The 13,754-nt window shown below is 53.6% G+C and overlaps 1 protein-coding gene and 1 pseudogene across 4 annotated transcripts in view; one reads left to right on the top strand and one right to left on the bottom strand.

Annotated features, from left to right (window-relative positions):
- Positions 1–1,489: 1,489 nt before the first annotated feature.
- On the top strand, positions 1,490–2,152 carry LOC113922442 (annotated as a pseudogene).
- Positions 2,153–2,924: 772 nt separating this feature from the next.
- TCF20 (transcription factor 20) overlaps positions 2,925–13,754 on the bottom strand; it is a 191,933-nt gene continuing 181,103 nt past the window's right edge. For 3 of the 4 annotated variants that reach the window (XM_027593144.2, XM_027593146.2, XM_027593147.1), the window contains exons 4-6: positions 10,719–10,768; positions 9,503–9,630; positions 2,925–4,176 (exon numbers count right to left, since the gene is read on the bottom strand). In XM_027593144.2, coding sequence (XP_027448945.1) covers positions 9,547–9,630; positions 10,719–10,768 — 134 coding nt within the window. In that variant the 3' untranslated portion in view covers positions 2,925–4,176; positions 9,503–9,546. The remainder of the gene's footprint in view (positions 4,177–9,502; positions 9,631–10,718; positions 10,769–13,754) is intronic. The other variant, XM_027593143.1, reaches the window with a different exon arrangement.

Below are 13,754 nucleotides of genomic sequence, written 5' to 3'. Positions count from 1 at the left end.
GATTTAGAAACACTCTGAGCCCACCCCGGTAGGGGTGGAGGGGGTGCAGCTGCTCTGGTGAAGCTGGGGTAAGCGTGAGCGCTCCCAGGAGGCCGTCTGGGTCAGGGGTGTTCAGCGCAGGGGAGGGTTCTCTGTCCGGAAGGGACGCCAGCAACACAGGGACTGGGAAGTGCCGGCTCGGGGCCCCTCACGCAAGGCAGAGCGCAGTCCTGGGCTGGGGCTCTACAAAATGGGTAGGGAGCCTGGGCACCCAGCGAGGGTGGCATTTTGCTCGCCTTGCCCCCGCCCCCTCCCTGAGGCACAGGCCCGCCCGCGGAGGAAGCCCCCCCCCCCCCCAGTTCCCGCTCCTTCCCCGGGGCAGAAAGGAAAAGGGGACCCTGCATCCAGCTTGCCAGGGGCAGCAGGCGGCGGGGGGTGTTTTAAGGGTACAGGGTGTCCAACTGGCAGATGAAAAGTTCTGGAGATCCGTCACACAATGTGAATATACTTAACACTACTAAACTGCACTTACTGGTTAAGACAGTAAATTTTATGTTTTTAACCACAACTTGAAAACATATAAAAATCACCACTGTGTAACCTATTAGAATGGTCAAAATCCAGAACACTGACAACACCGAAGACTGGCGAGGCCGTGGAGCAACTTTCATACATTGCTGGTGGGACTGCAAAATGGTACAGCCACTGCGCAAGTCAGTTCCATCGTTCCTTAAAAAAGGAAACCTTTTTATCATAAGATCCAGCAAGCTCCTTGATTACTGACCCAAAGGAGTTGAGAACTGATGTTCACACAAAAACCTGCACACAGATATTTATAGCAGCTTTATTCATCATTGCCAAAACTCGGAAGCAACCAAGATGTCTTTCGGTCCGTGGATAAATGGTAGTACATCCAATGGAATATTCTTTAGTACTAAAAAGAAATGAGCTACCAAGCCACGAAAAGACGTGGAGGAACCTTAAATGCATTATCACTAAGTGAAGGAAGCCAATCTGACAGGGCTGCACACAGTAGGATTCCAACCATAGGACATTCTAGAAAAGGCAAAACTATAGAGATAGTAAAAAGCCCAGGGGCTGGGAGGAGGGAGGCAGGACAGGCAGAGCACAGAGGTTTTTTAGGGCAGTGAGACTACTCACTACTGATACTGGAACAGTTTGTCCAAACCCACAGAACGTGCAACACCAAGAATGAACCCTAATGTTAACTATGGGCTTTGGGGGACAATGATGTGTCAGTGCAGTAGGATCACGAGCTGTCACAAAAGTAGCGCTCCGCTGGGGAAGGCCGTGTACGGGGGCGGGGGGCAGGGGGTATTATGGGAACGTTCTATAACTTCTGAATACTGCTATGAACTTAAACTTGCTCTAAAAAAGTGTACGAAAAAAATACATAGAACTTAAAAGCAGTGGGAGCTGAAATGCACGAGTGGAGGTTTCCTGCAGAAGCCAGAAAGCTGGAGCCAGGGAGGGAGTGTGGTGCACAGCCATGCCCGTCAATGGTCATGTCAGAAGCCAGTTTGAGGAAAGACCTGGAATCATCACAAGTGCCTTGCTCAAGGATCATCAGCAAGTCAAAAGGGGGCAGAAGAAGAAAAGCAAAATGACAAAGAATCATTTGCTGTCAGGAAAATATTTTCCTCAAGATACGTATTTTTCCAGTTTTGTGGTTTAGCCCCTGACACCTGAAATCTATCAAATTCATTTGAACTGTGTTAATGCCAAGTCCAGACCAGACGGAAAGCCACACAGCTCAAAAAGCCATCATTTTGGTGTTTTAGCTTTCTGTGTGCTTAGGTGCCCGAGCTACTGAGGGTCTAGGCCCGGGCAGCGAAAGAGTGTGGTTAGCAAGATGAACAAAGATGCGCAGATGAGAGCAGCGATTAACCAAAAGTTGATAGAAACTGGAGAAAGAGAACACCTCAAAGAGTTGCTGAGAGCTAAATTAACTGAATGTGGCTGGAAGGACCAGTTGAAGGCACACTGTAAAGAGGTAATTAAAGAAAAATGACTAGAACACGTTACTGTTGATGACTTGGTGGCTGAAATCACACCAAAAGGCAGAGCCCTGGTACCTGACAATGTAAAGAAGGAGCTCCTACAAAGAATAAGAACATTCTTGCTCAGCATGCCAGCCTTTAAGATTGGATGAGATTGAGTTGTTTTGTGGTTTTATTTCTGAAAGTAAAACTTGCCATAAATTAGGAATCAATTTCCCAAAATAAAATCCTTTTTTGTATGATGGTATACAGTTTTCAGTAATGATGTATACATTGTATTGATTTTTTTCCCTAAATGTGTTACTTTAATAAATATCTCATGAATGAGAAAAAAAAAAAAAAGCCGTCATTTCTATGCAGGTCCCATGGCCTGCACAGCACACCCACCCACACCTCCACCCTGGTGAGCGAAATGAGAAATGGGCCGCACTGCTTGATGGAGCCATTAAAACAGAATTAATCTGCCATTTCTGCGGCCCCAAATTGATGAGCACACAAGAACTCATTTATAATTGCTTATTTCTACTTCACAACATTCCTTCCAGTATTTCTGTTCTCTAAAAAAGTCCATTAACATTGCATTATTTTTTTATAACCTTTAAAATTAATGTTGATAGGAAATATGTCCTCATACCAACTTAGGTAAATCTGACCGTCCCCACACACTGGCTGAGTTCCCCCACCCACCAGGGAGAAGCCACAGAGAGGAGCCCTTGGTTTTGTTTCATTCCAGGCCCTGCTGCGAGAGCCACTGGGGTGGGGTGGGGTGGGGGAGGGGGGACGGACGATGACACACTGGGGCTCGCTCAGCTGGACAGTCAGATGGCGGCCTTCTCTGCAGTGCAGCAAAACCACCTTTGGGGACTGGAATGGGAGGAGGAAGAGACGCGTTTGCTTTGTATTAAACAAAAAAGGAAACAAGGTTAAAATGAAGTTTATTATTTTTTGATTTTTTTTTGTTTTTTAAATAAAACTGTTTGTGAAACAGCTATTTTATCCCCACGGCAGAGTGACCCCTGAAAGATGCACTAACCCCTTCTTAAGGCCTTAACAAGATTTTTTTTGTACTTTTTTCTTCTTTTTTTAAAACTCAGATATTTAAAAATTATACAATTTACAAAACAAAACAAAACAATACAACATAAAGAATCATGTAGCGTGGGGCTGCTCACCTGACAGGCCCCCTTTTCCTTTATAAAAATGAAAGCAAAAGAAAAAAGGGTTAACTGGGTGTTCCTGGTCAGCGTAACCCACACGGATCACACCTGACACAGTCCCTCCCCCCAGTGTCAATTCCTACAGCTTAGATTTCCTGTCCTTCCGTCGTCCTCGGGGAGGCAAGGCCCAGCTGCCAGGAATGCGCCCAGAGGCGGGCCACCCCGACCCTGCCTGCCGTGCTCACTTAGTGGGGCGCTCGAGGTTCTCACTGGCCACAGTGATCCAGGATAGAACTGTGACCTCGGGACATCTGCCAATTTCACCCCCCAAAAAGATAAAAATTTTAAAAATAATAAATAAATAGTGTTTCTGGAAATGAAAAAAATTTATTTTTGTGTTTAAACATCATTCCCCCACTCTTGGAAACACGGACCGTCCCCACATCCCCCCCGCGCCCCCCCCAAACTCTCCCGCTCTGAGACAAATCAGTGACAAAGGACGGCTCTGGTGTGGTCGGTCTGCTCTTTCAAGCCTGGGTCCACAGCTCTCTGAACCGGTGTGAGGCAGGCTAAAGATCAAAACCACATCCCGTTCTTTATGAGACCAGCTTGTTCAATTTCACACTTAAATTTCACTGTTATTGGAACAAATTTGGAGTTCTTTAACTAGATAATTTTAAAATAGAATCAAAAGGGATAGCGCACCTTTCATTTAAACAAAGTCTTTCCAGACTAAAAATAGATTTATATATATATATTTTTATCCCACCCTTTTCACCCCCCCTTCCCATCATCCCTCCCCTCCCCCCTCCCCCCACATTGTCACTATGGAGATTGTGTCCATGGAAACAGCCATTCCAACTTCTTGGGTCTTTCTTTCCTGTGGTGTCACGGTTTGGGTGTGATGTAAGGACTTGGGGAGGAGGTGCTGGTGGGGCGGGCGGGGCAGGGCGGGGCCGCACGGCAGGACGGTTCCTTCCACCGCGAGTGTCCACCACCTCTCATCTCCACAGTCTCACCTGGAAGACAGAACCGACACTGGGTGCTGGGAACCTCCACGCGGCCCAGTAGCCGACAGCCCCCGCTCCGGGGGCCCAGCAGCTGCAGACCCCCTGCAAGTGTGCTGATGAGGCAGGAGGCCCCCAAGACCAGTGGTGGAGTCACCATGTGGCCCAGACCATGTGGCCCTGGGCCGGGACCACGGAGAAGGGCAGCAGCGACGTGGCCAGCTGCGCTGAGAATGGACTCTGTGCCCCTCGCGGCGCGGCGGCCTCCCCGGTGCACGGAAGGAACGGAGACCAGGAAAGAGCTCTAGGACATCCTGGAGGGGGCGACCCCAGCTCAGGACCCCACCACCAGTGGCCTTTGGTGGGGCTGGGCACTTCGGTGGCAGGGAGCGGTGCTCACAGAGGTGGCTGAGCACACAGGCGGTCTGCGGAAGAAGCGCTCAGGACCCCGTCACAGCGCTGGCAGGGACAAGAGCGCATTCTTCACACTCAACAAAGCACGCTCTTCAGCCAGCTCTGTCGGGGAGGGCAGAGCCCTCCTCTGAGGCTCCCCAGGTGTCCCCTGCACTGGCTCCTCTTCCAGCCCGGGCTCCGGGCTCAGGGAGACGATCCTGATGACCCACGTGGGGCGGTGGGGTTGTACCACGGGCCTCCTCCGAGTACTTCATGGGTCATTACGTGTGCAGAGGTCTCAGAGAGAGACAGCGATTTCCAAGGATCAGTGCAGAACAATCAGAGCAGAAGCCGGGAGTGGTGGCCTCCCCCCACCGGCTTCCTGCCAGTCCGAGCACTCCCTTCCTCCCCCAGAACCCTTCTGCTGCCCTCCTCCGACAAATAACCCTCGGGAAAACCCAGGTGGCACCATCCCTTTTCTGTTCTCACACAACTTACTAATAGGCAAAATCGTTCAGAAGGCTGGTCTGTGTGCAGGAACTAAGAACCTTCTATTCAAAAGCACCCACATACACAGATACCTGCCATCACCAAAAAGAGATGTGTAACTGCTTGGCAGAAAACACAACCAGACAGGAAGACCTTCTGCAGAGACAGCAGGACAATGTCCCCATGCTCAGGATGTCCACGGTGACAGCGTGGCTTCCCTGTTCCGAAGGTGGCCCCGGGCCCCGGAAGTCGCCCTAGCCCCTCTGGGCCATGCTCCTCCAGTCTGCCTCCAGCCCAGGGAGACTGGCCAGTCCCGCCCTCTGGTTTTCCTGAGGTTAAAGCCGCTGGCCAGGAGAGGGGAAAGAAGCAGCCTCCCGAAGCCACCCCAGGAACCAAGGGCCCTTTGTACATGTGATGACAAGGGCAGAGCTAATGCGATGCCTCAAACAACAACCAGAGGGGCAAAGTCTGGCCGGGGATGTGGGAACATGTGAGCAAAGGACAGATGTCCAGGCACACCTTGTAAGGCTCTGCTTGCGGAGGGAGAGACAGGGTAGGGTTTGCTCTCCCCCAGGCTTGGCAGTGTTGGGCCTGTACCCCTAGCCTGCTAACTGCTCAGAAGAGCAGGCCCCACCCCAGCCCCCAACCTCAGAACGAAGCATGCTCGGCACCCCAGGCCTGCCAGGCTGGGGGCGCTCTGTGGGCTGCCAACCTCGGGCCACGGGTGCGCCTGGTAGTCTGGGCAGCTATGGCCTTGACAGCAGCCCCCCCCCCCCCCCCCCCCCCCCCACTGTGGCTCTGTCTTCCAGTCTTCCTAACGGGACCTTTCCCCAGGGTCTGACCTCATACACCTTGAAGGTCAGGGGACCCGAACTTCTCAGAATTACTTCTCAAAAACTGTTCCTTCAACAGGGAGCTTGGGCTGAAAATTCGTGTGCCAGGAGCTATGCTAAGAGTTTCACAGAAGCTACCTCATGATGACACCAAGGCCTGACCCCCCATCTCACAGAGGACAAAGCTGAAGCGGAGGGACCCAAAGCCACGGGGCTGTTGAGGGGTGGGACTGGGGCTCCCGTCCAGCAAAGCCCTCTGCCTGGGCCCCCCGGGACTCTGCGTTCGAGCCTCAGTCACAGTGTGGTCTTGTCTGCATGGGATGCGGCTGAGACGGCGTGCTCCCCAGCGGGGACGGGGCCAGCCGCAGCCAGGGAGAGCACAGCGAGTGGGCAGCCACTCTGTGCCGGGGGTTTTCAATACTCTCTTGGAAAGGCACCTCGATGTCCGGCTGCCAGTGAGCAGGGTTTCACCTGGGGCCACAGCCTTCCAGGACTCCCTCTCCTCATCACGCTCCCACCTTCCTACCCCTTCAGCGGCCCCTCCAGGGCCCGAACTAGCGGGGCCTCCTCCAGCCTTCTCCCAGAGCAGCAAGAATCCACCACCTCTGCCTGCCCTGCCCGGCCAGTTCCCACCTGTAGGGGTGGGGCTGCATGGTGGGACCCTCATCTGTACCTATCCAGGCTCTGGCAGGGTGCCGAGCGCATTCTTCTCTGGGGTGCATGCCCTAACAGCCTCTGCCGGCCCCGCCGTGCGCACGCTCCAGCCTAGAGCACAGCGGCCCGGGCCAGACCCGGTTCCTGTCCTCACTGAGTGCACAGTCTAGTGGAGATGCACATAAGCAAACAAACGAATGATTCCAAATTGGCACAGGAAAGCTGCAGCGTGGGAAGGAGGCAGACAGGGACTCAGAAGGGAAGGCCTCATGAGGAAGGGACACTGAAGCCAAGACCCAGAGAGGAGAGGGAGCCTGTCACAGAAGATGGGAGGCAGAGCACCCAGGCTCAGGGAACGGCAAGTGCCAAAGCCTACAGGGAGGAAGTCTGGCCTCTGAGGAGCTCGCGAGACACGTCCACAGGCCTTTGTGGAGGCATGGTTAGGAGTCAGCACAGGGAGAAGGTGGGCACCCACGGGGCTGCCACCCTGCTCCCTCATGCTCAGAAACGGGAAGGAAGCAGCCTGCCGGATAGATGGCTGCCCAAGGACTTCTCCTCTCTGGCATTGCTGGCTGGCCTGCTGTGGGACAAGTGCAGGCACCTCATATGCTAGGGGGGAGGTCGGGGGGATTAAATCTCCCATCTCCCAGCCCCCAGTTTTCTGCCAGACAGGGTGGTAGCAGGGTCTAGCCTTGACCCCTCCAGCTCCCGTGGTGCACGGTGGGCCAGCAGGCCGTGAGAACCAGCGCCCCAGAACTTGCATAAGCTTCATCCCACGCTAGGCCGCGCAGACACCTCAGAGACATTTCTTCACTGAATCCTCACAGGCTTGGCCATTGTTATTCCTCTCTTTACAGAAGAAACAGAACCAGAAACAATAAATGGACTGCCCCTGGTTACACAGCACTTTTGTGTGAGAAAACGGAGCACCAATAAGCAGGATTCATGTACCCATGCCCTCTCCCTGCCATGTCAGGGTCCCCAGTGACAGGAGCTCTCTGTCCCAAGAACAGACCCCGAGATGGAATGTTCTCCGTCCCAATCACTGGGGTTTCCATACAATCTGCAGATGACCACCGCCCTCAACATGAGAGCTGAACTGAGAAACCAGGACAAGGGTCCCGCCCTGTGGGGACAGCGTACGCAGAAAATCATTTCAGGTGGACATGGCTGGATGCGGTATGCCCATCCCTTCCCTCCAGGAGGTGAACGGTCTGACCTCAACAGACTGGAAACCACCCCACACCGACGGGTCAGCCACTTCCCCACTCCGCGCGTCCGTGCCTTCCGTCCATTCGGACACCACACGCCAGCACCGGCTGAGGTCGGAATGCCACAGCTCACTGATCCACGTGCGAGCCGAGGGCAGTCCTCCAGCAGCGCCCACGGCTGGGAAGAGTGGAAGGAGATCATGAACAAAATTAAAATTCCCAAACACAAGCTGGAATTCCAGGACAAAAACAAAAGGCACTGGACAACAGATGGCTCTTTCCCTAATGGGGCCGTCCAGGACACGGCCAGGAATGTTCCTCGTGGCCCCCAGAGCACGCGGCTCCACCCATCGGCCAGGCAGAGGAGTTGTCAGGAAGAAGGCAGAGCCCAGGCACAGAACAAAGGCCAAGAGACACAGGCTGGAAAACCATCCAGACTGTGGTCTCGCACCGAGGGCTGCTCAGGGGGAAAGGAGTGCAGGAGTCAGTGGGCCCCGCTGTGTTCCAGAAATCCAGTGGCGGCTGCTGCCGCCGCCAGTTCACTCACTTGATTCCTGTGACCGGACCACCTGTTGCTCCACTCCCAGCCCCTCTCCTTGGAAGAGGCAGAGAGAAAAGGGAGGCACAACTGCAGAGGCCTCACTCGACAGCCCCCTCGAGAAAGCATGGCAGGCCTCTGCAGGCCAGGGCCCCGCCCAGCAGAGCAGAGGGGGCTTCTCTGGAATTCGGTACCAGGACCCACCTAAGAAACCCAGGACTCTCAAAGGAGGAAAACTGCCACTGTCTGAGATGAACTCTATCTCTTCCTCAAATTAGTTAGGTATTCCCGAGAAAGGTGGAAGCTGCCGGTCGTCAGGGGGGAGGGAAGGTGCCACAGACTCTCACACACCTGCGTGTGGCCTTCAGGCACCTGGCATAAACACAGCAGCCCTTCATCTGAAGAGAAATAATCCCTTCACGAACATTTCTGAGACAACCAGTCCCCCTCTCCATCCTGTAGGAGCAAGTACCTCAAGTTACATTTTGGCTTTTTTTCCCCCCTTCTCTTTACGGTCTATTTTCCTCAGCCCTTGTGACTCCATGGGGGGTGGGGCAGGGGGTGAGAAAGCGGGGAGCAGGGGAGGCCCACAGCCTCTGGGGACGTTCGTTAGTCCACTAATCCCGTTTCCACAGATGCGCGGCGCCGCCGCCGCCCTGACCACGGGCCCAGACACACAAAAAGCACGACTCGATCTCTTGAGGTTTTTAAGAGTAAAATTAAATTGGATGCTAAAGTCCCTTAAATCTTTGAGGGGATTTTCCTTCCCTTTGTACTTCTGTGCAAAGGAACACTTCACAGTACTTGGGGGAAACGATTCCAAAGAACAAAACTGGGGAATTTGTTGTTTTTCAAAGGAAACGCCACCATAAGCTTTACAGATAGGGAGTAAATTAAAAAGGACAGCCCCCTGGCTAGAAGCCTTTCCGCGCCGGGGACGGGGTGGGCCGCCGGCCGGGCCTGTCCCGGAAGCCGCCGGGAGCACCACCCACGAGGCCTGCCTTCAGCTCAGTCACTGTGCACTCTGGCCAGCAACGGGACGGTTCTCAAGCCTCCACCACCGCTCCACGGACATGCCGGGGAGCTAGACGGCAGTCGGAGAAACCATTTATCCACCTGGTGGTGGCGCAGCCCGGCCAGGGGCGAGGAGGAGGGCAGAGGCCGTGACCACCCCCCCCCTCCCGCCTGGGGCTCTGGCAGGGGCGCCGGCCCCGACTCACCTGTGCTTGCTGTACTTTCCATTCCCACGAGCACACTGCCCCCCTCACCCCCGCTCCGACTGCTCTGTGCTGAGGCTGCCTTTTGCTGTCTTGTTCTGCAAGGGGGGGAGGGGGAACGGGAGGGGAGGCTGACGCCGGCAACGCCAAGGAGACAAGACAGGAGGGACCGAAGAACAGTGTGGGGGGTCAGGGAGGGCAGAGGCGAGGACAGGAATGGCACATGGAAAAGGAAAGAAAAAGCAGAGAGTCAGTATTGAATGACAAACAGGAGATATTCAGACAGAGTTTTCTGAGACAAAATGTGACCATTAAAAAGAAGTTTTAAAAATAAAAACACGTAAATTAACTAAAAGAGAATACTCTAAGATCCTGTGGTCCATCTCTGAAAATAATTTTTAAAGAAGAGCATAAGCAAGCATCTTTCAGAAGCGTTTTGAGGGCAGACCTGTCAGGAGGACCTCTTTCGGGTTCATTTCTGGCCCTAGTCGGAGACCATGCCTGCGAGCGCCCCGTGACCACCAGGTGTCAGTGCGACCTCAGCCAGAGGAGCGCGCTGCCGCCGCGGGGAGCACCAGGTGGCGCCAGATCGGCTGGGCGGCCCGTCCTCCCCAGGGCTTCCTTCTCCGCGCCCTCCCCGCCCCCCACATGCCCGCCAGCTCAGCAACAGCCCAGGCGCCCCTTATCTTCCATCCTTTCCTAAAAGGGGCCACACCAAGAGACCGCCTCTTGAATTATTCAGGGAAATCAGGCGGCGGCGGCGGCGGCCCACCAACTGCACCACCCCTCGCTTCCGAGGAGGTAAAGCCTAGAAAAGACGGAGTTTCCCCCCAAAGCCCTGGGGTCAATTCTGATTTCTTTTAGTCTGGGAAAATGCCTCTGCTTATGTATCAAGGCCTACAACCAATCTTACCTCGTGCCAACCTGGGAACTGGGGTTCCACTAAACTAAAATGGGAATCAGTAGTTTTATTGAGTTTGATCTTTGAATTTCTCTTAACGATCAAATACGTTCCGCTCCCCGTCCCCCTCCCCAGTTTCTCCCAGCCTCCCACAGCACATGGGGGGCCAGCCTGGGGCACAGGTCCCCTCCCCACCAGCACCGGGCCTCCCCACCCTCCCGGGGCCAGGAGCAGGCGGCAGCCTCCAATGTCGGGTATGTAGATCGGGAGGAACACCCCCTTCCCCCAGCCCCTCTGGGGACACACGCTCTGACTCACCTTGTGCTTGGGGCACCTCACCGAGAAGTTCTCCTCATGTAGCAAACAATCTACAAGACAGAAAGGGACAGTCAGACTGAGCCGGCCGGTGGTACAGCCCAGGGTAAGTGGGGGCACACTAGCCAGGATTGACAGTGTCAGACATGGAGATAAGTGGTCCCCGCACTGTGATTTCTGAAACATTAGAGACACCCCCAAATAAACTATGGGACCGCAACATGGTGGAGTATCAGCCACTTAAAATCTTAATGTTTCAAAACAGTTAATGGCACGGGGACACACTGAGGACACAAAATGGCTTGAAAAACCAGGATACCTAAGTATAGAAGTACAATCCTAACTTTATCAAAATGTGTTATACGCATTAAAAACAAGACAAAGGAAACTTACCAAAATGTAACAGTGGTTCTCTTTGGGTAGCAAGACTATAGGTGATTTTATTTTTTTTATGTATTTCCACAATTACATTATTTTAATAATCAGGAACAATCTCCAATAAATGTTATTTTTAAAATCCCTTATTCTAGGCTAAGCCCATTCCAACAGGCCCAAGCCAAAGCTTCCTCATGAAAACACTGCAAATCTGGAGGCACCTTTCTCCTCCGTCCAGAGCCCTGCTATCATCTTTGCCATACAACCCATGGAGACACAAGGAGAAGCTCCCGACACGAGCCACATAATCCACACTAAATGCTTCAGGGGAAAGTGAAATCCCACGAGGGGGTTACTAATCCTTGGAGGAAAATGATTCATTCCAACTTTTAACGTGGTGACAGCATCCTCGCTGACAGCAAGGACACGCATCTGCCTCCAGGTGAGTTGAGCTCCGTGGCACAAGGGTAGTGTGTGGAGCAGGGCGAGGAAATCTAATTAATGAATTCGCTCTGCACACCACAGCTCCTGGAGACCGACAGCCAGGTCACTGGTGCAAGATGTGGTGGCAGAATGTTAATAAATATTGATCACACATTCTCAGAGAGCTCCCGGGCACCATGGCGGGAAGCAGCCATGGTACTTAGCCTTGTTAAATGTATGATTTAACTCAGGTTTAAACTGAGGTCCAGATTAGCAGCCTGTGTACCCACAGATTTCACGTGAAATAGTAATAAGCAAGGGAACACACAAACGAAAACTTCTGAGGTCCTTTGTATCTTAAACAAACTGAAAAAGACTCTTTCATAATTGGGCTGGGCCTGTCCCATCACTGCCTCCCTCTGGAGCCCCTGAATACCCAGGAGTGGGCAGGCAGGCTCTCTGCTCCCGGGGCCAGCCTCCGCGCACCGCTCAGCAAGTCCGGCTAACCTCCGAGCCCTCCCCCTGCAAGCAAATAGCATGGCAGTAAATGAAATGTGTTAATTTAAAGCCCACAAGTACATGGCGTGACCAAGGCCCCTGCTGCTCCAATCTGCCAGAGAGCTTAGGAACAGCAGGAGACAGACAACTGGGGCTCAAGGGAAGCACTTTCTCCTTACCTGGGCTTTGGCAGCACTGCTTGTCTCTAGTTTGGGCCAGAGAAACAGCATAGCCCCCGTGGGGCTCGGCCACCTTTATGCCACAGGAGTTTAGAGAAATGAAGAAGGGGGACCATATTAGCTGGAAAAGGTGCCAGTAGAAAGGCAGCAGCGGCTCAGTCCCCCTCCCAGCCATGTAGGAGTCACCAGCTGTGACAGACCATTAGTGAAACATGTCTGAAGTTAGGAGACATGCTCCCTCTAAGTTAAAAAGCAGAAAAGAAATAAGACAATGTAAGTACACACTGAAGGCAACTGGAGCTAATGTCAGGTACTTCTGGAAACGGGAGTCTCCTACACAAATTTGCCAGAGACCACATCCACCTTTGGCAATGCCTCCCATGCAGGAAGACTGCAGACAAATGCTCTCATCTGTCCTCGTAGTGTGCACAGGCCATCAGGAACTGCAATCCACGCTCCTGGCAGGGACGAGAACCACTGCCAGAGAGTTCAGCCACCCGCAAGGGCCCAGGGAGCCTCTTCTTGGCTGCCTTGACCCAGCCCCTGCTGCAAGGAGAGCAAAGAGCCAGGTGAGAGGTTCAGTGGGGCCCCTGCTGGGGTCTCTCAACAGGCGCCCGTCCTAAACGGCCAGGCAGCCTCTCAATTTGTTTTCCTTAAGCCCCTGGCAATATCCCACACTGGCCAGAGGGCCTGGTCAGCACTTCCACACAGTTAAGTCGAAGTAAATGGCGTGCCGGATCATCACACACACTGGAAAAGACTCACAAGGTTGTCCAGTCAACAAGATGTCTTCCAGATACAAACACAATGCCCCAGAAGAGGATCCGCTTTCATTTCTCTCTACATTTAGTTTAAATGCAGAGTGGACTTCACTGAGCTCCTCATAACAAGCTACTTAGAGCTACTTGCATCCACGTGCGGCCACATCTGCCCGGCCCGAAGACTCTAAACTCGAGGAGGGGGAGAAGGAGAGGGGAGGGCTGCTGTCATTTGGATCTGGCAGCCCCCAGACGCCGTCTCCAGCTTGGCCGCAATCTCCCTCAGAGCTACAGTTGGTACTTAGATTGGCCCAATCAGCCTGGGACTCAGGGAGCTGCCAGCCTCACCCGCCTTGCTGAGGGGCTCCTGGGCCCGAGGACGGGACTGTCAGGGCGGGGCAAGCCCTGGCACTGGTTCCGGGGTGCAGAGAAGGGTCTCTCCGGGGAAGGGCCAGACACCAGTCCTTTCATAAACACCAGGGGCCTGAACCCACTGCGTCAAGATCAGAGTCTGTGGTGAGAGCAGCTTCTAAACGCTGCTGCAGGGGTGGCTGCGGACAGCGGGTCCCAGCTGGGCCTCCTCCTGCGGGGTCCGGGGTAAGAGGAAACCCCCTCCAGGCTGGATTCTTTATGCACAGTAGTTACTAATGTGCTACTGCAGCTCTTTTTTTCCTTTGGTCTTAATTGTTGCAGCTCATTGCATTAATACATTACTTTTTTTAAACCAGTGCTCATGTTCTTGTCACTGCATTTCCCTGGAGCCTCAGCCTGCACCTGTGACCTAACAAGCAGCACAGGACCGCTAA

This window comes from Zalophus californianus, chromosome 9 (assembly GCF_009762305.2).
Source record: "Zalophus californianus isolate mZalCal1 chromosome 9, mZalCal1.pri.v2, whole genome shotgun sequence".
In the NCBI taxonomy this organism is placed as follows: domain Eukaryota; kingdom Metazoa; phylum Chordata; class Mammalia; order Carnivora; family Otariidae; genus Zalophus; species Zalophus californianus.
Note: the sequence above shows the minus strand (reverse complement) of the source record. Positions and strands in the feature narration are given on the sequence as shown.